The sequence below is a fragment of the Coturnix japonica genome, chromosome 1, assembly GCF_054131305.1.
Source record: "Coturnix japonica strain WE chromosome 1, WE-NBRP24, whole genome shotgun sequence".
In the NCBI taxonomy this organism is placed as follows: domain Eukaryota; kingdom Metazoa; phylum Chordata; class Aves; order Galliformes; family Phasianidae; genus Coturnix; species Coturnix japonica.
The window spans coordinates 102,886,048-102,912,252 of NC_140663.1; the positions used below are offsets into that span (position 1 = coordinate 102,886,048).

Genomic DNA, 26,205 nt, shown 5'->3' on the forward strand with positions numbered 1-26,205 from the left:
TCGGGGTGAGCCCGGTGCGAGGCTCGTCGCGGCCCCGCCGGGCTATTTTCCGCTCGGCAGTCGTGCTGAAATAACATCGGTGCGCAGCGTAATGATTTATTTATGTGGTTAATAACGCTCGCATCTCGCCGCTATTTGTCTGGGCCAAAGAGTGGCTGCGGGGCATCGCGCGGTGCTGGGATGGAGAGCCTCGCAGCCAGGAATTGATGTTCTTGAGACGAACAAGTGGGGCGGCTTACGGGGCTCGGTCAGCCCGCTCAGTCACTCCCTGGGTAGCGCAGAAAGGGACGCCCCGGAGCGGCCCCGTGTGCTCTCGGTGCTGTGCGGGCAGTGCCAGGCCTCCGCACATCCCTGGCGAGCTGCTCCCCGGCGCTAAGTGCCATTAATATAACACGCACTAAAATAGGAGAGAGCGGCGCTGAATTTAATTTGCAGCCTTAAAAAAAGAAAGAAAGAAAGAAAAAAAAGGGGAAAAAAAAAATCAGGAAAAAAAAAACCAAACCAACACTCGCTCGGAGCAGCCTGCTGGTGGAGGTGGGAGGAGGCTTCGGGCGGCGGAGCCCTCCGGGCAGGCAGGCACACGGACGAGGGGTACCCCGCTGCCTCCCCCCCCCATCCCCCGGGCCCAGCCGGGCTCTCTCTGTGGGTCCGGGGGAAGGGGGGTGGGGGCGGCTCCCAGCAGCTGCTTCCCGCCCCCCCGGCACGCACACGGCTCTGCCTTCCTGCCTCGGGGAGCGGGAGGAAACGGGGCGGGGGGGTAGTGGTGGTGGTGGTGGTGGAGAGGAGAACGTTTCGGTACGTGCCCCTCACCCCCCCCCCCCCCCGCCTCCCATTAGCAGCAGAAGTTCACGGCGGAGCGAGGCGGAGCGCGGAGCTTCCGGGAAAAAGGAGCGGCGAACATCGCGGGGTCGGGACGCGGCGTGCAATGAGGGCAGCACCGACTGCACGGGGGGCACCGCCGGGCACTGAGCTCGTGGCATCCGGCGGGGAGAGCGGCTTGGGGTGGAGTGGGGTGGGGGTAGGGGGGCAGAGATATAAGAAGGCTTTAAAACCGGGAGGGAAACGCTGTCGGGAGGAAGTGTAAGGCGAGAGGGAGGCGGGGGAGGGGAGAGCGCCATCTTTTCATGTCACAGCCACCGACACAGCGCCGGGCTCGGCCGCAGCCTCCCGAGCAGCGGCACCGTGCCACGACGGGCACACGGCCGGGGGGGGACCCCGCGCACCGCCCGCTCCGCCGCGGCGTAGCGGGGCCCGACCGGCCGCAGCCCCATGAAGGGCGCTTTATTCCGCAGCGCTCAAACCCCTCATTGTGTCGGGCAGCATCACCTGCCTCCTCCTCCTCCACCTCCTCCGCCGGGGCCAGGCCGTTGCTTTTAATGCCGTGCACAGCGCGCTCCGGCCCGGCCTCTCCTCGTCGGGAGAGCTCGGCGGTGAGCTCCGGTCGGAACGCGGAGGAGGGGGCGGCTCAGCACGGCTCGGCTCGGCACATCGCATCGGCATCCCCCCCTCGCAGCGACTCTCCCGGCGGCTCCGAGAAAGCCATCCCCGGGCGGCAGCGGCGGCACACGCGGCCCCGCGCAGGGACCTGCCGTGTGCCCGGGGGGGGGGGACCGCGAGGCGGGCGGGGGCCGAGTCCGTGCCCGGCGCGGGGATTTGCTGGGTCGTTGGCTGCGCCTGGGGAAAGGAGGGGGGGCTGCTGCGCCGGGCGGTGAGGGATTGGAGCGGGGCGGGGGGGCTGGGCTCGGGGGAGGGGCGGGGGGGTGGGGGGAGAGGCTGTGCTGCTGCCGGGGACGGCGGCTGTTATTATCGTGATGATTATTCGCGTTATTGTTATTATTTTTAGGGGGCCGTGCCGGGCGGGGGGCTTCAGCCCCCCGAGGTGAGGGCGGTGGGAGAAAAGGCTCCGCTGTTTCTAATAAAGGAAACGACTTTTATTGAGCGATAAACGCGGGGGAACCGAAGTGGTGGGGGTGGGTGCGCCCAGCGGAGGCGATGGGTTCGGCGGGGAGTGGGGCGGGGGGGGGCCGGGGCTGCTCGCGGTGGGGGGTCCGGGGGGCGCGGGGTGGTGGCGGCGGCCCCTCCGGGTATTGGGTGGGGGGGGGATGGAGGGGGAGGTGTCGGCTGCGCCTCGGCTCTCGGGATCTGCCAGGGGCGGCGGGAGACACGTCTCCTGTTTCTAATAAAGGAACCGGCTTTTATTGAAGGATAAATGCGGGGAACCGAAGTCGTGTGGGCTGCAGCCGCCGAGCCTCGTTAGCTGCCGATGTGACTGTGAAGATAAAACGCTGCCGAGAACGCGAGCGCCGGCGGCGGGGGATGGAAGGAGGGAGAGAGGGAGGGAGGCAGGGAGAGAGAGAGAGAGGGACGGGGCCGCGCGATCCACGCGGCACGGCACGGCCCTGTGATCCAGCGGCGAGAGGTGCCCGGGGAGCCCCGGCCCGTGCTAACGGCTCGTCCTGAGCCCTGGCCAAGTTTCTGCGACTTAGGGGAACTCTGGGGATGAGTAATCTCGCCCAGGCGAGGGGCCGCGAGGGTGCTTTTTCTCCTCGCTCTCTCGCTCTCTTCTCCTTTTTCCCCGTGTCATCATCTGCGGACCCAGTCACTCCGAGAACGCGGTTCTGAGAAGGGCGGTGGGAGGGGGGGGGGGGGGGAAGCGGCAGCTGCAGAGGGACCGGGGCCGCCCCGCTGGGCACGTCGAGGCGCTGCGGCTCACGGGGCCCCGCGGCTCTGCCCCGCGTGGGGCCGCGCGGAGCTCCCCGACGGCAGCGGGCACCCGGCGCCGCCGCGCCTCGCCCTCGGGGCGGTGTCGGGAAGCGCTTTGTACCCGGGATCTCGGCTTATCGCACGGCGGGCGGGGGAAACTCCGGGCCCGGCGGGCAGGCCCCGGGCTGGCGGAGCAGCGGGTGGCCTCGGCCGCGGCCGGCGTGGGCTCTGCCCGGCAAGCGGGGAACAGCGGAGCCCGTGGCCCTCGGGAGCTCTGCTCCGTGCCCGGGAGCGGCCGTGTCCCCGTCACCTCTCCCGGAGGTCAGCGGTGCTCCCCGTGGGGCTCTGAATGGCGTTACGGACCGAAAATGGCTTTTCTTTTTCCTTCGTTTTGTTGTTTTTTTCTTTCCGAGGCTGTTTTCAAAATGAACATTTTCCGCGATAAGAGGTGACCGATCGGAATCGCCGGGGGGAGGTTGTAGGCAGACGTTGTGCCCCGGCTCACCGTTATCTTATCTTTCACACTTGCAGGGCGAAAAAGTGGCTTATCTTTATACCCACCCCCCTCTCGCCTTAATTGCTAAAAACACTGTGAAGTGTTAAGTACGGGACTAAAGAATCTCTCCGCTTGTGCGCCGCGCGGGTGGGGAAAAAAAAAACGAGCGATCCGAGCGGAGAAACGAGGGGTTCTTCCCAGGAGAACGCACACGTGTGCGCCCCTCCCCGCCCCCGCCCGGTGCCGCCGCCCCCCGCTCGCAGGGCCGCTCCCGGAGGCCCGGAGCTCGCTGTCACCTCTGGGGCGGAGTGAATAACCCCAGTGTTTGCGAACCCGGCCGCGGCATTGGTATTCAGGGCCGAGCCGCGCAGCGTCTCCTGCTTTTCTCTTCCCCACCCCCTCTGAAACAAAACACAACACGAAAACAAAACCAGAAGGAGGACGGAGGTGATTCATCGACTGTATCCAATTATTAACATACAAGCTGCAGGCTGCGCGAACACACCTTCGAGCCGTGGAGGTTTCCTCGGCCGCGAAACTCGGAGCACGGAGGCTGCTCGGCCTGGGCCGCCCGTCCGTGCGTCCACCCCGTCGGCTTGTCCGTCCCGTCGGCGCGTCCACGGGGTTTGTCCTTCTCCTTTGTATGAACGAGAGAGCGGTGCTCGCTCCGGGAACCGATCGCGTCTCGGGCACTGCTGGCAGGGGGGGACATCACGGTTCTGCTGTCAGCGGAACTGCCCCGAGCTGCGAACTGAGATCGCTGGACTAGAGCTGCGCGGAGCCCCCCCGGCTACGGGGTGGGGGTCACGGTTTGCTGGCACCGCGTCAGCGCCGGGAGCTCTGCGGACCCGTCACGCCGGCCGGGGCCCGTGTTTTGTTATTCAGATTTCCGCACTTCCATTAAAAGCAGCCTCACAATAAGCAATGATAAAGGTCTGATTTAAGACGCACTCAAGCCGGGCAATTCAGAGCTCAGGACGGTGATCTGTTATTTATAGGCTTTTCCCAGCACTCATCACCGTGCGCGCTGAGCCCCGCGCTCGCATTCATTCATTTCACCTCCGCGGCGCCGGCTCCCCTCCCCCCTCCCTTCCCCGAGCCCAGGAAGGCCCCGCAGGGTTTCATCCCCAACATTCGGGGAGGAGGGAGCTCCCGCGAGGAGGGTAAATGAGAGCCAGGGGAAGGCCGTCCCATTGGGAAGCCCCCGCGAGAAGCCCGCAGTGCCATTAACGCCGGATTTGTCTTTACGAGGAGGTTAAGCGCCCACCATTAACGGGGCAGCCGCTTGGGCGAGCGCATCCTCGCAGCAGCGCGGAGCATCGAGCGTCCGTGCGCGGTGCCCCCGCCCGCTCCCGGCTCTGCTCTGCTCCCCTCGGGGAGGTGTGTGTGTGTGTGGGGGGAGGCCTCCGTGCTGTGCCCTCGGGGTCCGCCGCTACGGAGCGGGGAACAAAACGGCACAGAAGCGAACAAGCGTCGGTCTGTTCCACGCCGCCTCGGAGGAAATGGCGTTCGCAAAGAAAGTAAGTTTGGCCGAGGTGGGGGGGGGGGAACAGGAATGCTGCGAGCTCTCCCCGGGATCACTTGTAATCAGTAGTAGCAAAAAAGAAGGAAAGAAAGAAACGTATCAGTATCAGTCCCACCCCACTGCGCTGCGGGCAGCCCCGACATGAGAGGACTTTGTACTGTGAGCGCGGCCCGACGGCACCGCGGAACCCCGGACGGAGTTGTGCGGGCAGAGCAGAGAGCCGCGGCGGCTCCGCTCTCCTCCCGAAAGCAGCGATGTTAATGAGGTTTTCCCTTGGAAAAGGGGGGGGCAGGGGAAAGGGAGGGGTGGGGGGGAAAGGCAGCGGAGGCCTTTCCTCCAGCTGTGCGTCTGTAACTCACGTGCGTTCACTCTAATAACTTTTAATGTCTAGCCCTAAAACGTCTTTATAAAAAATAGCTTTACAGCGGCCCTGGCCAGGTGTCCCTCCGCTTGTTAGCGGAGATGAAAACAAGGCGCGCTGCCCCGGCGGTGCGCGGCCCCCCGCCGCCCTCCATGGCTCTGCCCGATACCCGCAGAGAGGTGGGGGGGGGGGGGAAGGGGGCAGGGGTTGCACTGTGCGGTACGCGGCGGAACCCCGAGCTCCGGAGTGAGGGTGGGGGGCAGCTCCGCGCCATGTGTGCGTGCTCCGTGCCCCCTCCCCTCCACGGGCAGCTGGCGAGTTTCCCGACGCGGCTCCCATCCCTTTCTATTTGAAAGGGGGGATCACTTGGATCCAAACATCCCCGGGACACCCCCGCAGTGTCTACTCTCCACACTCCACCTCTTCCCGTCCCCCCCCACCCCGTCCATCTCCCCCCGCAGTGCGGGCTGCCCGCGATCAGCTCCTCCGCTCGGCATCGCACGGAGCTCGGGCGCTGTACGGAGCCGCCTCGGGAGCCCCAGAGCCGCGGTCTCTGCGAGCCCGAAGCCGGGAGGAGCGGCGGGGATGGGCGTCGCGAACGTGAAATTTACGAGGCGGGTTCGGCGAGCCAAAAGTTACCGTGCCAAAGTAAATAGACGCAGCCGATAAGTACCAACCCGGAGATTAAAGGGCTCCTGAACCCGGGCACAAAGCTTACAGCGGCCGGAGAAACGCCGCTGGGGGACCCGAGCTCCGGTTGCCCCCCCGCAACCCCCCCGCCCGCGGTTGCCACCCCGTTCGCACGCTGTAAAAAGCGCGTTAAGGGCTTCCAAAGCCGGATCAGGCGGCAGCGCGCTTTAATAAGCCCCCCTCCCTCCCCCCCCCCCCGCCCCGCGCAATGCAGACGTTGACAAACGCGGCTTTTTTTTTTTCCATCCCGGTTTTAGAGCCACGAGAAGGGGACCGGGGGGAGGGGAACCGGGGAGGAAGTTTTGGGGACAGAAGAAGGGGCCGGGGGGGTTGCCGTACCGGGGGATGCCCCTGCGGAACGGAGGACCCGGGGACGGCATCGCGGAGCCCCGCAGCTCCGTCTGGCAGCGCCGTGCCGTGCCGTGCCGTGCCGCCGGGCTTTTGACAGCTCGGGGTGAGGAGCGGAGCGAGCGGCGCTGGCTCGGAATTGCGGTTCCCTGCTGGCCTGCTGGGTAGAGAGAGCTGGGCGGAGGGGGGGACCGGGGGCGGCTTCCCTCCAGGCACGGGGTGTCCCCGGTATCCGCAGGTCGCGGCCGGGCAGGGGGTTCGGGCCGCCGGGGCGGCACAGCCCGGCGCTGCGGGGGGAGGCGGCTCGATGGGCCGGGGCTCGCCCCGCCTGGTCAGGGAGCGCGGCCAGGGGAGGGGGAAACTTGCAGAGGGATCGAGCGGTGGCGGCGCTGCTGCTGTGCTGCGCTGCGCTGCGCTGTGCTGCTGGCGGCGGCTCCCTCGGTGCAGCCTGCCCGGGGGGAGGGGAAGGGAGGGGAGGCGGCGGCTGGAGGAGGAGGAGGAGGAGGAGGAGGAGGAGGGAGAGAGAGAGGGAGGGAGGGGGATGCGAGGGGAGCGCAGCGTGCAGCAGACGGAGCCCGGTCTCCCAGCGGCAAGGTGAGGAAGAGCGGCTTTCCCGGCGGACTGAAGCGGGGGGGTGGGGGGGGGGAAGGAAGAAAAAGAGAGAGAGAGAGAGAGGAGGAGAAGAGGAGGAGGAGAATTAAATCCCCAGCCACACACACACAAAGCCGCGGCGGCCGGGGCACGGGAGACGGCGGTGCGGGCGCGATGTGGGGAGCGCGGCTCTCGCCAGCACAGGAACTTCGCCCGGAGCAAGCCAGCAACATGGCGCTGCCAAAGCCGAGCCGGCAGCCGGAATGAGCATCGCGGGCTGCCGCTCCCGCTGCCGCCGCTGAGCCGAGCCGAGCGGCGGAGCCCTCCCCGCGGGCACCTGCCCCGCCGGCGCCGGCCGCGCTCCGCACGCCCCCGCGGCCCCGCGCGGGGCTCAGCGCGGCGCGGACAGCGGGAGGGGGTCGGGAAACTTTTCTCCTCCTCCCGCACCCGGGAGAACGGCGGAGCGGGGCGACGGCGTCGGGACCCACGGCGCGGACGGCGCACGCCGCAGCCCGGCGCGGCAGGAAGGTCAGTGCCGCGCTCCCCGCTCGCTGCCCGCGGGGGCTCCGGGCTGCCCTCGCCCCGTCGCCGCAGGAGGGAAGTTACGGCGCGGTGCCGCGGGCTCCTCGGTGCGCCGCGTCGGGGGGCGACTCGGGGGGCGGTTACCGGCCGAGATGTCCGCGCGGGGCGGGGGGCCGCCCTCGGGGCCGCCGGTGCTCTCGCTCGGAAAGCGCCGGGGAGCCCCGCCGCGCTCGGGCCGGGCCCTTCAGTCCTCTCCCCACCCGGGGCGGCCGCGGGCAGGTGAGAGGCGGAGAGAGCCCGCGGCGCTGCTTGCCCTACGGGGGGGGACGACGACAACGACGGCGACGGGGCTTGTTCTTCCCTACCCCCCCAAACCTCCCCCCCCCGTCTCCGCCCGCGCACGTGGGGAGGGTGTTGCGGGGCTTTCCCGTGCGCGGAGCCGTCGCGGCTCGAGGTCCGGCGGGACGCGGAAGTTCGGGCGGCTCCGGTGGTGCCGTGCGGAGTTGGAGAGCGGCCCGGGGTTGGGGGGGAAGCGGGTCGGCGCTCGGAAGGGACGGGGCCCGGCGGCTGCTGTGTGGGGCCGGGCCGATCTCTGCGCAGCAGATGAGCATTTGATGTTCGCGGAACGAGTCCGGGGGCGAGGGCTGCGGAGCGTTCGCGTTCCTCTTTCTTTCTTGGTGTGTGTGTGTGTGTGTGTGTGTGCGGTTGGGTTGTTTTTTTTTTGTGTGTGTGTGTGTGTTGTTTTGTTTTCCTCCCTCTCGTTTCCGCGATGTGTGTCGGATCTCGGGTTTGGTGATGGGGGGGATCGGTGAAATCGCCCCCCGCCCCGCCAGCAGAAAGCCCCGAACGCAGCGAGCGGTGCACGCGTGACAAAGTGCGGGACCGGCCCTAATGGCACCGCCTCGCAGCATTAATTCCCACTAATGAATCTTTTCCAGAAACTCCGCTCATTGCTTTCATCTGCTCTCTGGAGCCTGCAGCTTTTGTATTCGTGTTTGTATTAAAAGAGAGAGAAGGGGGGCGGTCCACCAGCACCGCGTCGCCCCGTAGCCCGCATTTCCCAAAGGTTTCCATTAACTTTTATTTTCATTCTCCCCTCCCGCGGGTGTGTGTGTGTGTGTGGGTGTAAGCTTGGGGCTCGGGCGGGCGGACCGTGCTCACCCCCCCCCGGCGGTGGCCCCGCAGCACCCGGGGCGGCCCCCCCGCCCCCCGCCGTCCCTCCGCCCCTCCCTCCGCCCGCGCTGTGCCCGCGCCGTGCCCGGTGCCGCCGCCTCCGGCCCCGCGGTGCTGTCTGCAGCTCGGTGCCTCCGATCGCGACGCTGCGATCCATTTCCTTTCGCTTCTCCCTCTCCCGGAGCTGCTGCGTGCTTTTTCTTTCCGTATTTTATGTGTTTTTATTTAATGCATACATAGATGTATACGTTTTTCCCCGAGGGGCATGCAGCGCGGCGCTCCCCCTAATTGCTTTTAGGAGGATTAGGAGCAAATTCCAACCCCCCCCCCCCCCTCCCCGCCCGGCCTCCCCCCTCCCGCTGCCTTCGCACGCCGGGGCCGCGGTTGATCCCCGGCGCAGCGCTTTGAATCGCTGTCACAAATAGGTGACTCAGAGTTAATTAGGAAGTATGCGCCGGATCAATGGGCTGCACAGCTCATTAGCTATTCCCCGGCCTTTTGCAGCGGAGGACCTCCGCTCCGCGCTCCGTCCCTCCCGTCGGGGGCGGGCGGGCAGCGCCCCGGGGAGGGGGGCGGGGAAGCAAAGGGGGGGGGGGGGGGGGGCGCGGAGGTTCCCAGGTGGGAACACCCCCACCGGGGCATTGAGTGCTCCGAGGTCGGAAGGATGAGCGTGGAACGATCCCAAAAACAAACAGGCACGGGGTGGGGGGTGGGGTGGGGGGAGAAGAAAGTGTGTGTGTGTGTTTATTGGAGCGGACGCGGGGAGTGCAGACAAAATCTCATTTGTCAGGCATGAAGGTGGGCTGTGTGCAGGCTATAAATACATGGGAGGATGGGGTGGGATGGGATGAGATGGGGTGGCCATCACTTCAGCCACGGCAAAGGTGTGGGGAGTGGGCAGGGGCCGCCCCGGTATTGTTTGGCCGCTGTGATAGATCGGTCTAGACAGCGCTTCGGCTCCCCGCAAGCTGCAGAACCGGAGCCTGAAAGGGAGAGTGGGGGAGTCGCTGAGGAAAAGGTCACCGCGATAGCTTTTTCTTTTTTTCACTGGTGGTGGCGGTGACTGTTAACCCTTAGAGCCGAGGGGGGACTGTAGCAGCTGGTTCTGTCCTGGAGTAGCGCTGGCAGGGACGCTTACCCCTGTCTGTCTGTCCGTTTGCTCTCTGCACCACGACAAGAGTTCAGTGGGTGAGTGCCACACTGCTGCTTTCCCAGGAGGCTCCTGTGCAAGCTCCAGGGAGCGTTTGGGGTCTGTGGGGTGACCCTCGTGTCTTGTCCTGTTCCCCTGCTGAGGCTGCAGTGGGAACCCAATGGTGGTGGATCGCAGTGACTTTCCTGTAGGTCCCATCAACCCAGAGCCATGCATATGTATGCAGCGTGGGTTTGTGCCCTGTCCAAGCGCTGGGCTCGTGTCCAGGTGAGGTGACCCCGCTGTGGCTTTGGGGCCGTTTGCGCTGTGTGTGCGTGTTTCCCTTTGTAGCGAGATGTTCGCGGTGGATGAGACGCGGTGGTGCCGTGCAAGCCTGGGCGGTACAGATTAAAAGCAGCGGAGGCTTTGGAGCGCTAGATAAAAGCCGGCTGTGTGGGATTCGCCTGCAGCGCAGACCATTCCCGTTGCTCTTTGTCTGAGCCCCGGTTCCGGGCTCTACGGCCCTATTGGAAGCACTCCCGAGTATCCGCGGGGCCCGGTGGCGGCGGCTCAGCGCCATTCGCACGTCACATCTAAATACATGGCTAATGAGATAGGAGCCACGCCGGAAATGGCAGATTTGTTGCATATCTAATAGGGACCGGCACAAACACACCCAGTGGGGCTTCCCTCTCTTCCTCCCCCCACCCTCTCCACCTCCAAAAGAAAGGCTTAGGAATGCCAAGCTGCCGATCCGAGAGCGCCCAGAAATCACTTCTCCCGTTTGAATGCATTCTGAGCCACATTGGCAAATGTCTCCATTCTAATATTTAAAGCAATATTTAGAATGTGTGAACTGTATGACCAAATATGGACTGGGTCTCGGAACAATACTGGCTCCTTGGCTGTGCTCCGGCACGGGTGGACAGCCGCACTGTGTCGCATGCTGCATTGGTCCCTACTAGAGCTGCCCCAGGCTCTGTCCTGCCCCCCCTCTTGCCCTCCCCATAGCAGCTCACTTTACCTTACACTGGGAGCGTGCTTTCAGGTCTTCGTTGTGGGAAAAATGGATCGAAGCCACTGCAACTCAAACTAAGAGCGCTGCACATGCCAAAGCACTCCTTGCGGTGTGGGGCTGCCCTTTAAGGGCTCTCACCATGCTGTGGTCCCAGCTCAGGCCACGTGTGGGCACTCAGCATGGAGCAGGATGTGGCTCTGGGTTGTGCAGGTGTGGGCGGAGATGTAGGGCTCATGCCTGGGGCTCAGCGGTGTTTGGTGCGCTATCATTCCCTCATGCGCTGCAGCAGATCGTGTTGTAGTGTGGGCTTGGGAAGAGTGACACGAAGCCGAGTGGAGTGCTTCCTCCTTCGAGCGGCATCGCTTTGGAAATAACGGATGGCCGGAGCTGGCCTGCTGCTGGCACTGGGTTTTGCAAGAGCCGTGCGGTGCCGTGCCTTGCCGTGCGTGCAGCAGGCAGCACCAGGCTGTGGCTGCAGGCAGGGGGAGTTCCTGTGGCCGCCAGCTGCCTGCCTTGGGCTCGTCCCCACGGCCTTTCGCTCCAGCGATTGCTGCTCAAGGCGACCTTCCCTCCCTCCTCCCTCTGTCCCTTGGCCCGAGGACAGGGCCGTCTCCCCTGGCAGCGCTGCTTCGGGTGGGTGAGCAGCTGAGGTGGGGACGGGAGGAGGAGGCCAAGAGCTCTCAGCGAGCACAGATTGAGGAAAGTTCTCCCGCTTTCCAGCGGGGAATTCATTTTCCCTTGTTTGCTGGACAGCAGTTGTTGGTGGAGGGGAGGGTTTCTCTGTCTGCGCTTCCACTGCTGGAAGAGCGAGCACTGAACACACCTGCTTGTGCAATGGTGCTGGGACGATACGAGGCTCTTGTACCCCCAAACCCACCCGATGTGCCTGTAGGTTCGGTGCCTCGTGCTCAGAGGTCCGCTCGCGAGGATCCTGCCTGCTCGAAATATAATTGGTGATCTGAAAGACAGTTTCCAGTATAATCTCATTATGCACCGCAGACTCCCGGTGTTATTTTGTAGAAGGCGGACAATGATCAATTTACATTGACCTGGGGCTGGGCGAGCTTTTAGATGGTAATTGCCATATTGATTTGCATGCAAAAAGAAGACCTGCTAAAATTAAAGACCGGAAGCTAAATTAAACGAAATTTATTGTCTAGGTGCAAACCGAAAGACTTGTTCTAGTCTGGGGTAGAGTTGGAAATGAGGAGAGAAGCGATTCCGGTCTCGATCGCGTTGGAAAACGGCCGTACGGGGCCGGAGCGGGGCTGCAAAGCCCCATTGTGAGCGCGGCACACAACCAGCGCTGCGCCGTGTAAGCCCCGACCGGCGGAACAATCGCCGAATAAAATATCTCCTCTGTCCAATGGAAATCTGGGGCTGAATGTTGGGATTGTGGCGCTAAGGAAAACAAAGCTTTATTTGGATAAGACAATTAAAGTGGAAAGCACAGAATCCACCAGCCGCGCTGGGAATCGGGAGGATAAAGAGCCGAGTGTGCTCAATAGGCCGCTGGGGAAGGGGGGGGCCGGGGGCCCGGCATTGTGCTGCGCCCGCCCGCCGGGAGGGGCGAGCGGCGGCCGCGGGCTGCGCTCTGCGCTCGGCTGTGCCCCAGCGCTCCGTGTGCTGCTGCTGCGCTGCTCCGGGTGCCGGGGGGCAGCGAGCTCCGGTGCCTCGGGAGCTTCTGCCGTTCTGCTCTGTGCGCTGCCGGCTGAGCGGAGCTGCCCCGGCGCTTCCCCGAGTGTTCGTTCAGCGCTGGGGAATGCCTCACCTTGGGGCCCGGTGCGCCTGCCGGGATTTGCATATTGCAAAACAGCCGGGCCTGCATCATCGGGTGTTAAAAGTCAGATCTCCTCCTCTGTGCTGGAGTGCTGAGGTTGGTGCTTGGCACGGGGCTGCCCGTCTGTGGGAGGGCTGGGGGTGCTGCAGCTCCAGGTGGCATTTGTGCATTGAGGCAGGAAGGAACAGATGACTGGAATTCCAGAAAACTTGCTAATGACATGGAGAGGGGTGTGCAGGGCTCCCCTTCTTTCTGCACATCCCCTCTGTGAACCAAACTTTCTCCACGTGAAAGCCCCTGGCTACGGAGAGATCCCATAGGGATTCCTGAGCTCCAGGCAGTCCCCTTTGCTCCCATGCCCCCATGTGCTGTGCTACTTCTAAGTCTCTGCGGGAGGCTGAGCCGTGCCAGGAGAAGCTCTGCCCAGGGCTGTGTCCCCCTGGCTCCCATCCCTGCACTCCTTTCCCCCCGTGTCAGCAGTCAGGCTCAAAGGGGATGAGCAGAGCCCCATGCAGAATGAAGCAGCCTGGCGAGAAGTTACACAGTGCTGTGCCAGGAGGGCTCGTCCTCCTTCTCCGGGCACACCTCCACGCTGTGCTATGCCATGCTATGCAGTGCCAGGGGGAGCCCTGTGCCCAAGGGCACGGCGGTGCTCCCATGGGGAGGATCTGCTCCGCCTGAAGTTGCAGCAGCGGGGGAAGCCGGAGCAGTTCTTGTGAGCAGGAAGCGACCTCCAGGGCTGAACGTTTGAATGGAAGCGCAACCTGGCATTGTGCATAAACCCAACCCGGGGCGCTGCTGCCAGCTCTGCAGGACATGGGGCTTGGGAGGTACATGGGAAGCTGCACCGTGCCGTGCAGTGCCACGCTGCGCCGTGCAGTGTTTGCAGAGCCACGCGCGGGAGCTGGGGAGGCAGCGCTGTGGCCTGCCCCGAGCAGGCAGCTTGAAGGTTGTCTTATTTTAGCTCCAGCAATCTCTCTCTAGATCCGCTACTGCGAGGTCTCACTTGCAATAAACCGTACTGGCTCTCCTCTTTATACAAATTGCTGGTATGAAAGAAAAGGCAGCCTATATGCGCGGAGGCAGGCAGGAGCTGGTGAGATCAGGTTTCTGACCGAGCTCCCGGAGGAGAAGTCAGCATTTGATTGAAGCTACACTTGGTTCTGGGTTCCCAGGGGACAGCGGCCCTGAAACACGAGAGCCCTCCCTCTTTCTTTTCCCCCTTCTCCCTCTCTCACTCTCCTCTTCCTCTAAAAGCCTTTGTGCTGAGAGAGCCTCGGTAGCATGAATCGCCGCTCTCTTACGAGCGTGGCTCAGCCTTTGCTGACATTGTTTTGTGAGCGGTGGTTTCCACCAGGCCAGCAGATTGCAGCGGCTGGCCAATGGCACAGGGCCGGGGCTGTGTGCGGGCAGTGGATCCAGCAGGGATGCTGGTGGGAGATGCACCCTGTTGGTGGGTGCCCCATTGTGCTGGTGCGGGATGGCGATGGGGATGAGGTGGAGGCGTGCTTCTGATCAAGCCGGCTTTTCCCTTGTGCCGCTGCCATTTCCAAACCTGCACGTAAACGCCGATAAAGTGCACTGAGGAGTTGGTGCAACGGGCACATTTCAGAGAAATTCACCCCGCTGCAGTTTCCTTGTAAGAGACACGTAGTTTGGGCAGCGCTGGGTGTCACAGTGGGCAAGGAAGCACTTCCTGGAACTGATTTATTTTCCCCTCGCTGCTGCTCGGCGAGTTCCACCTCACCAACTTTGGTCGCTGATAGAGCCATGATTGAGCACGGGGTGGGAGGCACAGGCCGTAAGACCCCGGCCCCATCCGCAGCACCACCGCAGCGCTGGGTGTGGGTGCGCGGTGCCACCAAAACGTGCCATGCCACGAGCTTTGGGTCGGCGCTGTTTTTCCTTTTACCGTCTGTGCCCCTTCCGCGGGGCAGGGTGCAGTGTTGGGTGCCCCCCGGGGCGGGCGGACGGAGTGGGGGCGGCGAGGCTCCACCCGACCCCCCGGCTCGGTGCTCGGTGCGGGGGGGGGGGTCCATCGTTCCGAGCGAACCAGCTGCGGGAGTCGGTGGTAGAGAGGCGAGGGCGGACACAATGCTGCTGTTGTTGGTTTGATGTCGAGCTGCGGATTGTTAGTCTGGGTTTAACTATGTGGCGAAGGAGAGGGGGGGGAGAGGGGGGGGAAAGCGAAGGCTGTTTACGGCCAGCGCAAATAATGTGACAGCTGTTGGAGCGCGAACGGCCCGCGCCTCTCCGGCACCCGCACACAAAGCGCTGCCGCGGCCGCAGCGGTTCCCGGGGGGGAGAGAGGCAGCTCCCGGCCACGGGGAAGGACGGACGGCAGCGGCGGGGCACCCCCCGGGCCGGGAAATCCTCGGCTGCCCCGGAGCAGCCCTCGCTGAGCCTCGGAGCCTTGGGGCCTTGCGGGGGATGTGCGGGAGCAGAGCCGTGAGGAGCGGACCGTGCGGTGCGTGTTTGCCTTCGGAGCACGTGCTGCGGGAGGAGGAGCTGTGTCGGCCTCCTGGGATCGCTCTGCAGCCGAGATAACCCGGACGGGCCGCACCCCCGGAGCTGGCGGTGCTGGTGTCTGAGCGAGGGGGTGCTCATGTGAGCCTCTGCTCAGCCCGCTGTTGGATGCATCCGTGTGCATTTACAGCCACGCGTATATTTGAGGCATAAGGAACAAAACGCTGCCTGTTCTCCAAGTTTGCTTCTGCACCCAAAGTGCTTTCCCGGCCCTTGTGGAAGAGCCTCGGGAAACCCAAGGGAGCTCACAGAACTGGGTCCTGGCCTAGATTTGTGCACGACACCGTTTTGCTCCCTACCAAAGCACTCTGTTCTATATAGCGGGTGACCTCCATGTACTAGGGCCTTTTCCTTCTCTTTATTATGATTAGTTTTGTTTTGGACGAGGCAGCGTTGGGGTGGGAAGCGAGGAGGGCGGGGAATACTCACTCCCCCACTTTTTCTATCTGCCTTTCTCCAATCCTCTTTACTTGGATGTTATTTTCCCTTCTGGCCTTGGCTGTCCCCACGGCTCTCTCTGGGTGATGTTGCACTGTTAGCGGTGAAAGCACTCTGGTTTTCGTGCAGCGTTTTAGCCCCCATTCCTCTGCCAGGGTGTCGGTGTGACACGTGCAGGAATAGGGCTTGCGAAACACGCTGGGAGGGAAGGCAGAAAGATAAACAGGGCCGCACGGCCCCAACACCGCCATCTCTGCCTCCTGCCACCACCTCTGAAAGCCAGCCGCGGTGTTTGCAGGATTACGCTGCAGCCTCGGAGCGGGGAATGTCGCCGGTGTAAAGGAAAAGGCAAAGAAAAAAAGAACGGGGGAAAAAAAAAGAGAAAAAGCTAATGCAAATTAGAGAAAAATAATTTTCTTTCAGCGATATGCAATGTATTAGTCACTTGTTATCATGCTTAGAGGCAGACCTCATTTGCGCGTCTGCCAACTCGTTCACATCTGCTCAGAGCCGTTCAGGGCATTTTAACCTTGGCGGTGTCGTGTCGTAGTCCCACGGATCAAGAACGAGTAATTAAAGCTCTGAGCGGCGGCACAAACCCATCGCCGCCCATCTGCAGCGCGCTCCGGTCGCGGCTTTGTCTCGGCTTTGGGGGCTCTGCGCCGCGGGGCATCGGCGTGCACGGCAACTTTTGCTCCTTATTTCTTCCCCCAATCCTTTATCTTTCTTTTTTTATTCGCTTTCCTAAGAGCTGAGCGTTCTGGTTGGGGTTTCTTCCCCCTACTCCCCTCCCCCCCACCACCACTGCTTTATTTTTCCCCTTCTGCGTCTTCAGAACGGTGATGCTGGGTTGGGATATGTGGCTGCAGAGATGTTGGCTTCCCTGGCTGGGGAATCGCCAGCACTTCCAGAAGTGCTCGGGAAGGGTTTCCCAGCGGGGAGAAACAGCAGCGCCATGAGCCCGACCTGAACTTATGAGGCATAACATCATTCTTACATGTTGTTTAGGAGAAACTGAGCTGTTTGTTTGCGAGTTGTTGGGAGGGGAGACGGAAAGAAAAGGGAGGATAAGCCCCAACTTCCCAAGCACTTTTCGTGCTGAGCCGGGAGTGGGGAAAGCACTGTGCCGTGCTGAGCCAAGCCGTGCTGTGCTGAGCCGTGCCGTGTTGTGTCCTGTTGAGCCGAGCCGTGTCCTGCTGAGCTGTGTTACGCTGCCGTGCCGTGCTGAGCCAAGCCTTGCTGTGCTGTGCTGTGCCGAGCCGTGCCAGCCATTTGCAGCCCGAGTCGCGGAGGCCCGGTGGGGTTGTGGAGCCGGGGGAGGGGGGCGGCTCCCTCAGCTCCCCATCCATCAGCCCCTCGAAGCTGTTGCTCCGTAAATGAGGGAACCACAGGCCCTGTCAGCCGCAATTATGCAAAATGAAGGCGTCCGTGATCAATATCTCCCAACGTCCCCGACGGATGCGGGGGGGCCTCACCTCCCCGCCGTGCGGCGGCGGTCGGGGCCGGGAGCGCTGAGCCGGGGCGGCCCCGATGGGAACAGAGGGCGGACGGCTGAGAACAGCCCGGGGGGTGCCACGGGGGGGCAACGGGGCCGCGTACCGAGCGTAGCGCTGCGCAGGGGAGTGCGGCCTTCGGTCCAACTCTCTCGTCGTTCTGTATTGCTGGGGGCTACGGGAGGGGGATCCCCCCAGCCCTGAAGTTGCTGTGACAGACAGGGGGTGTGTGTGGGGGGGACGACCAGCGGGGCGCAGCCGGGAATGGCAACCCAGCGCTGCGCTCGCCCACCGCTCGGCCTCCCGCGGCCGAACAATGGGGGCGGGCGGGGGGAAGGGGCTGGCTCGGGGGTTTTTCTCTCTCTCTCTTTTTTTTTTTTTGCTTTCTTTCTCTCTTTTTTTTTTCTCCCTCTCTTTTCTCTCTCTCGCCCTCCTGAAAAGCCAAAGCCGCCCGGGATAAAGGCGACAATGAGCGCTCCCGGGGCGCCGAGGGCGCGGCGGGTTAATGGGGCGGGGGCGCTCGGGGCAGCTCTCCCTCCCTCCCTCCCTCCCCTCGGCCCTGTGTTACCTGCGGTGCCGTGCGAGCGCCGCTTCCCCTCCCCCGCCCCCCCTGCTGCGGGCCCGGCCGTGCCGTTGGCTCCGGCGGAAACCTCGCTCCGTGCGTGTGTGCGAGCGAGCGTGGGCGAGCGCGTGTGTATGTGTGTGTGTGTGTGTGTGTGTGTGTGTGTGTGTGTGTGCCTCTAAAATGGCGCGGGCGGCCGGGCGGGGAGATGCCGCGGCGGGTGGGCGGCCGGAGGGGGCCGTGCTGCCGCCGGGGGAGGGGAGGATGGGGAGGATGGGGAAGCCGGGGTTCGCCGAGCCGCGCTCCCCCTCCCCGCCGCCTCCGGAGCGCTGCGGCGGGACGTGCGGGGAACCGCGGGGCGTCGTGGCTACCGGCACCGTACGGTGCTGCCGGCGCTGCGTCCCCACTGTCGTCGGGAGATCCTCCCCGCGGAGCCGGGGACCCTCAGCCCTGGGCCGCCCCTCGGAGCGGAGCGGGGCTTCCCCGGAGCTCCCTTCCCGCGGGCCGGGGGCGGGCAGGTCCGCCCGAGGGCTCGCAGCCATTTTGCCTCTCCCTTCTTATTGGCCGCCTCCCCGCCCCCTTCCCCAGTCCCCGAGCTTATCATTAATTGAAAACTTTTTTTTTCTTTCTTTTTTTTTTTTTTCCTTTCCTCCCTTTTTGGCTGTAACCGGCGCCGAGAGCAGCGCGACGATTCGCCTCGCGGCATATGGGAAAGGGGAAAGCGCTGCTGCCGCTCCGGCGCTGCTTGTGCGGGGCCAAGGCGTGACAGACGGAGCGGGGGGGGGGGGGCGGACCGCCCCTCCCTCTCCCTCCCTCCCCGGGGCCACCGCGAGAGATCGAGAGAGTGTGTGTATGTGTGTGTATGTGTTGGTGTGGGGGGGCAGTAGCTCCGCTGGGCCGAAGCCGGGCTCGGCGCGGTGCCCCCCCGGACCGCCCCGTGTTTACCCGGTGGCGAGTCCCGTCCGCCGTCCGCCACGTGATGTTGCGGGGGGAGGGGGTTGCGGCGGAGCCCTCACATCGGGACCCGCAGAGGAGCCGCGCACGGCTCGAGGTGGATTTCCAATCGGGTTAGCGATCTCGCTGGCGCATTGTGCCGGGCGCTGCGCTTAAATGAAATGCCACACGTCCCGGGTAAAGGTCACACTCGTGCTCTAATCCGCGGAGCCGAGCGGCGGCTCTCGAGCCCTGCGGCTTCCTCCTCCGGCTCTGGTGCTGGTGTGGCTGATGGGGATGCCGCGGGGAGGCTGCAACAAATAACCGGCGATATTTTGCCTATTTTTATCGTTTATTTTGCAAAAAGCACAGCCTCTCTCCCCTCCCTCGAGCCACGCAGCCGATGCCAGCTCGCTGCCCGCCGCCGGGGCTCAGCGATAGGGAACTGGGACTCGAGGAGGCAAGGAACGCAGCGGCTCTGAGCGGCCGCCCGCATTTAAGCTTATAAATACCGCCCGAGCGCTGCCCTTTAAATCAAACTCCAGATGAGGGCTAATCGAAGGAGATCGCTACGAGTCCCCGATTGCTTCTCTCTCCCCACGCCGGGATTTACGCAAATCTACCAATGATCCTTCCAGCGGCCTGGAACCGAGCGCTGGGGCCGCCCTCGATTGCCGCCCGCTCCCCCCCCCCCCCCGTGCCCCCGGCGCAGCCCTCGCTCTCCCCCCTACCCACCCCCCCCCCAGCCGCAGCGCTGCCGCCGGCCCCGCGGTTGTGCAGTGGAAACTGGCGGGCAGCCAGGCGGGGCTGGAGGTGGAAAGAGGAAAGGCGCCAGAAGGGAACTCGTGCGCCGCTGCGCCGTTCCCCCCGCCCCGCTTCCTGGCTCCCCGCGCCGCGGCCCCGACGGCCGTCCTGCCCCCCCCCGCCCCCCCCTCGACGGCCACCCCCCGGCTCGGCTCCCGGGGCCGCGAGGAATCGTCTTCCTTCCTCCTCTCTTCCTTCTTCACCGTGTTTTTCTCGTTTCCACGCCAAGAGCGCGTGAACAAAACTTGGTGCTGCCGCTGGCGTCGACGGCTGCCAAAAGTCTGTTTGACGTTGCGAGGGAGACCCGAACGCTCCCCGCTCTAATCCGCCTCCCGAGCAGCGCGGTGTGCCCCCGCCTGCCCCTGCGGTGAGGGGCCGGGCGCTGCCGGCTGGGCTCGGCACGGCGTTGTGTGCAGGTCAGTGCTTGCAGGCGCCGCTCACAGCTGGTTTCACACGGCGGCAGCGCTGCGGAACCGCGTGTGCGCGTCTCGCTCTCCCCCCCACCTCCCCCGTGCCTCCCCCCGTCGCGCATCACCGCCTATATTTAGCCTTGGAGGGCCCTATCGGGCATTGCACCTCCCGGAGGAAATGCCGGTCGCGCTCCGGGGGCTGTGGCGCTCCGGGACGGGCGGTGCACAGCGGGGAGAGGAGGAGGAAGGGGACGGAGGGGGAGGGAGGGAGGGGCGGATGCAGGGACGCGGCCTTGCTCTCCCCGCTGCGCAGCGCGCTGCCTGCCGTCGGGGTTTCGCAACGGGGCCGCCCTCGCGGAAGGCGGATATAAATAGAGGAGCGCTGCCCTTCTCGTAGTACTGCGTGCACTCCCGGAGGGGAGACGATGAGGGTGCGACCAGAGGTGCAGCTGCAGTGATGTGAGGGCTGGCACTAGCAGACTTGTACCCCATTGCAGTTTGCTGTTGCAGTTCATGGGGTGCTGAGCGCACGTGTGTGCCTGGGGTGGCTTTAGGGGGTGGGGTTGCAGCTGGTGACCCCACGCCCCAAAGGGCTCTGATGCAGGAGAGTCTTGTCCTCCGGTGCAGTTCTGTGCTTTGTTAGTTGCTCCAGTGCAAGCACTGTGCCTTATCTCAGCCATCCACATCCAGGGAGAAGCCCAGAGCTGGCCCCAAAAGGAGTGGGGTGCGAGGCTCCCAGCGGTGCGGCCACCAGCCGAACGGAAAGCCTTAAATCACTCCAGCCATGCTGCTGCTGCCTCTATTGAAAACATTACGAGCGGCGCATCTGGAAACCAGTAAATCTGTCCAGAAACCGTCTTTGCAGTGAAATAACTCCTTCTGAATGATAGCGCGATCTGTAATCTCCGCAGATTTTTGTTTCCTCGCAGCGATTTTTGTGGGCTTCATTATGGAGAGCGAACGGTGCCGGGGAGAGGAGGGTCACGGCGCCGTGCCATTAATATACATTTGTTCCAGACGCGGAGTTCAGCACAAAAGGCCGCTCCGAGGGGAGAGGAAAGTGTTGGGGAGCGAACGCCGCTCGGGCCCTTACATCCCTCCCCACGTGTGCAAAGTATTGTGCTGAGGCGCAATCTGGGATTCTTTCCCCATTAAATGCCAAAGCCGTCATTTGCATATCCCAGAGCCTAACAAAGGAAATGAGTTTGCTGGGGAAGCTGCGTGCGGTGGGAGACGCTATGCGCTGAGCTCCCCGCGGTCAGCCCTGTGTGCGCCGTGCCGCCCGCTCGTGGGCTTCTATTTTTGCGAGAGAGGAAGAGCCGAGGGATATCCTGTGCATTAAGGCTCCCCCTACTTCTTAACCTGGCATTCGGCAGTGGGATGCGGGCTGAAGTGCAGTCGAAAGCAACGACTCGACCTCCGAAGAGCAATTAAAATCTTGCACCGGAATAAATCATGCGCCGCGCTAATCCTGTTAATAAAACGCAGCTTGTCCTGACACTTCACTCATGCAGCAAAGCAGGATTTAATGCGAGCTGAGGTGGCGGTGGGAGGGAGAGGCATTCCCTTCACTGCTGGGTGTGGGGACGTGGCTGCCTCTCGTCCTCTCATCCGCTGTGGCCAGCCCCAGCCTGCTGTGGGGAGCCCGTTGCTCAGACCCCACCGAGGTGGGTGTTTGGGTGCCGGTGTGAATCGCGGCATGATCCGATTGAACGTGCCACGGAAAGTTTTCTTTGTTGATAGCCCAGAATGGTACTTAATTTTCTGGACGCGCGCTGGGGAAAAGATCCCTCTCCTCTGACCTATAAATGCCCTCAATTTGCTCCTTTATTGCAGGGTATCTCCCTTAGCGGTTGGCGGAGGCAGCGCGCTCCCCGCACCAACGCGGCATTCATTATTAATGACCTGGAGGGAGGCCGCCCGCTCAGCTCTGATGTTTGCATTTCCTCCTAGACAAATCTGCTCAACTTTCTTCTTCCTTCCCCCCCCATCCCCTCCTCCCCCTCCTTTTTTAATAGAATATAAAACCGTGAAGAAAAGCAGTGATTTTTTTAAGAAGACGTCATGCTTTCTGCAACCCCCCTGTATGGCAACGTTCATAGCTGGATGAGCAATGAAAGGGTCCGCATGTGTGGAATTAATGAGGACAGGTAAATATTTAAGCTGCTGCAAGTTGTGCAGCCGAGGCCTCACCGTGTGCTTGCTGCCTCCTGCACAGGGATCAGCTGGGTGCCGGGGGTGGCGGCGATGCAGGCACTGATGTCTGATGGAAGTGATGTGTGCCTTTAAGTGCTTTGATTGAAGGGAGTTCTTTGGGGTAATGATGAAACTTTCCTTCTGCTGCATGTCAGCGGTTTTTATCCCCAGGATTTGAAATTTGGCACTAAGGTATATTCTTTATCGGCGCTTGCCGTGATAACAAGTCCCAGTGCTGCAGCACTGCTATGGCACAGATGTGCAGCCCCCTCTTTAGCATGGAACAGCTGACAGTTGTATGACATTATTGTGTGTGTTGTAATTTTCTCCGTTGCAGCATTTATGGGTGGTACGTGGAAAGGGCGTGTTTAAAACGGTGTATTTTCTTTGCAGAAAAGAAAAAAGTAAGGGGGGGACGAATAGTAAATTGTGATAACAATTGTGGGCAATGCAAGAGGCTGCCCCGAGGTGGGCTCAGTGTGTTTTGTTCTCAAAAGGTCCTTTATTGCTAAAGCAGTCACTGTGCATAGACAGCTAAATGCAGTATGGGATGGGGCTGCTGTAGTATACAAGCTTGGGCTGATAACAAAGCACGTGGGGTGCTTTCCAGTAACAAGCTTCTGTTTTTTAATAGGAAAATCCCAGTTAACGATGGCGATGCACCGAAAAACAGACTGGAGTTGAGGGAAGAAAACCACCTGAATCACAGTGTGGTAAGAAATTATTGCTATCGCATCTGTCCTCCCCACCTGCCGGTGTTCCCGCATGTTGCATGTGGAGAAGCGACTCAAACACCATTCTGTTGCAGGGGCACGTAGGGATTGTTTCTATGGAATGGTGCGATGGGACTTTGCTTGTTTATCTCATTAGCCTCCTGGCTCTGACTTTGTGGTGTGTGCTGCTGTATGACTTCATCCTCCTCTTGCTCCGTTATGACTAATGCCACACAGCACACCGCTATGTCTACCACAAACGGTTCATGTAGTCCCTGAGCACCAGAGCTGACGGTCTCCTCCTCTGAGAGCATGTGGGGAGCAGCGAGCAGAGAAGTTCAGCGCCTTGTTGTCGAGCGATGGCTGACCTGGCTCTGCTCTGCATGCTCAGATGCCTTACAATCAAGCTGTGGAGGAGGGGGAGCTCCTGGAGGAGGAAGAGGGGAGGAGGAAGGAGGAGGCTTTCCCTCCTGCTCTCCCTGAGCTCTGCTCTCCATGCTCCCAGCCTCAACCTCAGTTGGCAGGGCTGAAGGCTGGGAGCTGCTGTCCACCATGCACTGGCTCTGGGCACATTTGGGCTTTTTGAGCTTTAGATCCTCAAGCTTTAGTTTCTGATCAGTGCATTGGAGATGTAGAGAGATCTTTACTGATGTTTGTAGCGGTCTGTTTTGTTCCATAGCTTCTTGTAGAATTCAGCGTGACTATCCTCTGTGTGTTTTCAGTATGTGCTTGCCGTGGTGGTGGTTCTCTTCAAAATGATCGTGTATCTGCAGTTTGTGCGGTAGCGTTTTTTATCAGAGCGCACGAGTAACCTGTTTCTTCTTCTGTGAAGGTGGATGCAACTACGGCCCATCGCATTGACAGTCTGGCAGCTTTGAGCATGGACAGGTCTGGACTTATGCGAGAAGGACTCAGGGTTCCTAGTAGCATTGTCTATTCCAGCTTGTGTGGACTTGGCTCTGAAAAGACGCGGGATGCTACAGGTTCTATAGCTGGTCTCGGATTTACTCCTGAAAGAAATCCGGAGATACAGTTTAAGTCTAATGCTCCCGAGGCAGTAGAAAATGCAGCTGTCTCTGGAAAAGGCCCAAATGGCTTCAGCGCTATCTACAAAACGCCCCCTGGAATACAAAAAAACTCAGTCCCGACAGGAGAAACGCTGGGCTTGGACCGAGCCGCGAATGACAAGCAGAGCCCTCTGGGCGTCAATGGTGCTAGCTACCTACGGCTCCCCTGGGTGAACCCCTACATGGAGGGTGCGACGCCCACCATCTACCCTTTTCTTGACTCACCAAATAAGTATTCGTTGAACATGTACAAGGCGTTGCTACCTCAGCAGTCAACCTACAGCTTGCCGCAGCACCTGGCCTACTCGCCCGTCTGCACCAATGGCGAGCGCTTCCTTTATCTGCCCCCCTCCCACTACGTTACCCCCCACATCCCCTCCTCTCTCGCCTCACCCATGAGGATCTCGGCTGCCTCAGCATCCCCAGCCATCCCACCCTTGGTGCACTGTCCGGACAAGGGTCTCTCATGGAAGATGGGAGTCAGCCCTGGTGCGCCAGTGGAGACACATGCCTACCCGCACCTGCCGAACAGCAAACAGCCCCGTGTCCCCGCTGCCAAGCCAGCACCCAGTGGCCTGGCACCTGACCCTGCGCTCCTGCTGCCACACTCGCCCCGGCCATCTCCTCGCCTCCCGCTGCCTGCTCAGGTGGGGGATGCCTACGCTGAGTTCCACAAACACTTCCCCAGCATCGCCACATCGCCCTCCTCCTCTGTCCCACTCCCCAAGCCCTACCTGAACGTGGGTGGCGACTTCCCACCTGCCCGGCTGCCCAATGGCAAGGTGCCCAAGGCGGGTGAGGCTGCTGAAGGGCCAGCACAGGCAGTGCCCCATGCCAGAAAGGCCAGCCATGAGCGGAAGGACAGCCGCTCGCCCCCGCTGCTCGAGAAGCAGGCCCCAGCCAAGGATGCTGCTGACAAACCACTGGACTTATCAGCAAAGGTTGTTGATGCTGAAGGTGCCGGAAAAGTGGAGCACGTGAAAAAAATGCCGCCAACAGTACTGGTGCATGGCCGGGCAGGAGGCGGGCCGCTGCTGCCAGGCGGTGATGCCCAGAAGGAGACCCTTTCCCCTGGGACCTGTCCCATCTACCGGCCTGAGATCATCAGCACGGCACCTTCCTCTTGGATTGTCCCTGGGCCTGGTCCTGGTGAGGAAAGCAGCAAGAGTGTCACACTGAAGAACAAGGCGCTGGACTGGGTGATCCCGCAGCAACGGAGCTCCTCCTGCCCCAGGATGGGTGGCACGGAGGCAGCGGTAGGCAGTGTGTCAGGGACGGTGCCTGCAGGGGGACGGCCGGCTTCGGCCTCACCAGCTCCCAACGCCAACACAGATTGCACCAAGGTGGCCAGGGGTGGTGCCGAGAGCACAGCCTCAGTCATCCAGCACGTCGGGCAGCCCCTGGCCGCCTCGGCCAAGCACAGCAATAAGGTGACCAAGCCCTGCGGCCAGGAAGCTGGCTTCAAAGCCACCGAGAGCGCCCTGGCCTCCAGCCCCATCTTCCTGCCACCCAACGAGGCGTTCCGCTCACCACATCTGCCCTACCCCAGGAGTTACCTCCCGTACCCTGTCCCGGAGGGCCTGGCCATCAGCCCTCTGTCCCTGCACGGCAAGGGGCATGTCTACCCACACCCGGTCCTGCTGCCCAATGGCAGCCTCTACCCTGGCCACCTGGCTCCCAAGCCTGGCCTCCCATACAGCCTCCCGGCTGGCCGCAGTGAGTTCATGACATACCAGGACGCGTTGGGCATGGGGATGGTGCACCCCATGTTGTTGCAGCACTCGGCGCTGGAGACGGGCAAGGAGGAGAAGGCAGAGCGGAGGTCACGGTCCCACGAGCGGCCACGCTATGAGGACCCTTCACTGCGTGGCAGGCTTCCTGAGCTGCTGGAGGCGGGTGGCAAGGTGCACTATGAGGCTGTGTCCAGTGATAAGATGGTGAAGTTACACCAGGCCTCTGGCCATGGCAAGAGCTCCTCCAAAAGCGACAAGAATCTCTTCCCAGAGCTCCTGAGGGATGAGCAGGACTCTAAAAGCGAGGCAAGCTTAGCAAAAGCTGGCTTTGCTGCTGAGAGTGGTGGTCAGGCTAACGACCCAACTAAGCACAAGGCAGAGCAGGCATCTCAGCACAGAGATTTTATTGAGTTTGGAAGGAACAACGATCTGCACGATAGCTATAATTTTAAGCAAGCCCCAAGCTCGGCGTTGTTTGGTTTGAGGAAAGAAGACCTATCTGCTGTCCAAGGCAAAGAGAGAATGGCCCTCCAGCCTGCGCCTGCATTCCTGGAGGCTGCCCACGAGACCGACGGCCCCGCATTGACTTTTGGCAAAGTGCAGGACGACACCAAGCAGTTCTGCTTGGGCACCACGCAGCCCAGCCTTGAAACCAACCAGACCTATGCCAAAGATGGACCTGATGACGCAGACTCTGCGGATGGCAAAATATTGAAACCCAAGCCGTCTAAACTGGCAAAACGCATCGCGAACTCTGCGGGTTATGTAGGTGACCGGTTCAAATGTGTGACAACCGAGCTGTACGCGGACTCGAGTCAGCTCAGCCGGGAGCAGCGGGCACTACAGGTGAGTCTCGCGGTGCAACGTGCGGCGCTTGCCATTATTTCTTTGCAGTAAGTCACAGTCAAGTATTACAGTTGCTATCAGCAGCGCAGGTGGGGAAATACAGGGATTCTTTCACTAGGGTGTGCTTGTCAGGAATGGTTTTATGTAG

The 26,205-nt window shown here is 62.2% G+C and overlaps 1 protein-coding gene across 15 annotated transcripts in view; it reads left to right on the forward strand.

Annotated features, from left to right (window-relative positions):
• Positions 1–26,205, forward strand: part of BCOR (BCL6 corepressor) — a 58,408-nt gene that overhangs the window by 8,024 nt on the left and 24,179 nt on the right. For 6 of the 15 annotated variants that reach the window (XM_085549013.1, XM_085549046.1, XM_085549071.1 and 3 more), the window contains exons 1-4: positions 6,799–7,242; positions 21,521–21,652; positions 22,333–22,411; positions 23,244–26,057. In XM_085549013.1, coding sequence (XP_085405139.1) covers positions 21,567–21,652; positions 22,333–22,411; positions 23,244–26,057 — 2,979 coding nt within the window. In that variant the 5' untranslated portion in view covers positions 6,799–7,242; positions 21,521–21,566. Of the gene's footprint in view, positions 1–6,641; positions 6,718–6,798; positions 7,243–19,328; positions 19,509–21,520; positions 21,653–22,332; positions 22,412–23,243; positions 26,058–26,205 lie in introns of those variants that run through there. The other 9 variants (XM_085549017.1, XM_085549076.1, XM_085549034.1 and 6 more) reach the window with 3 other exon arrangements.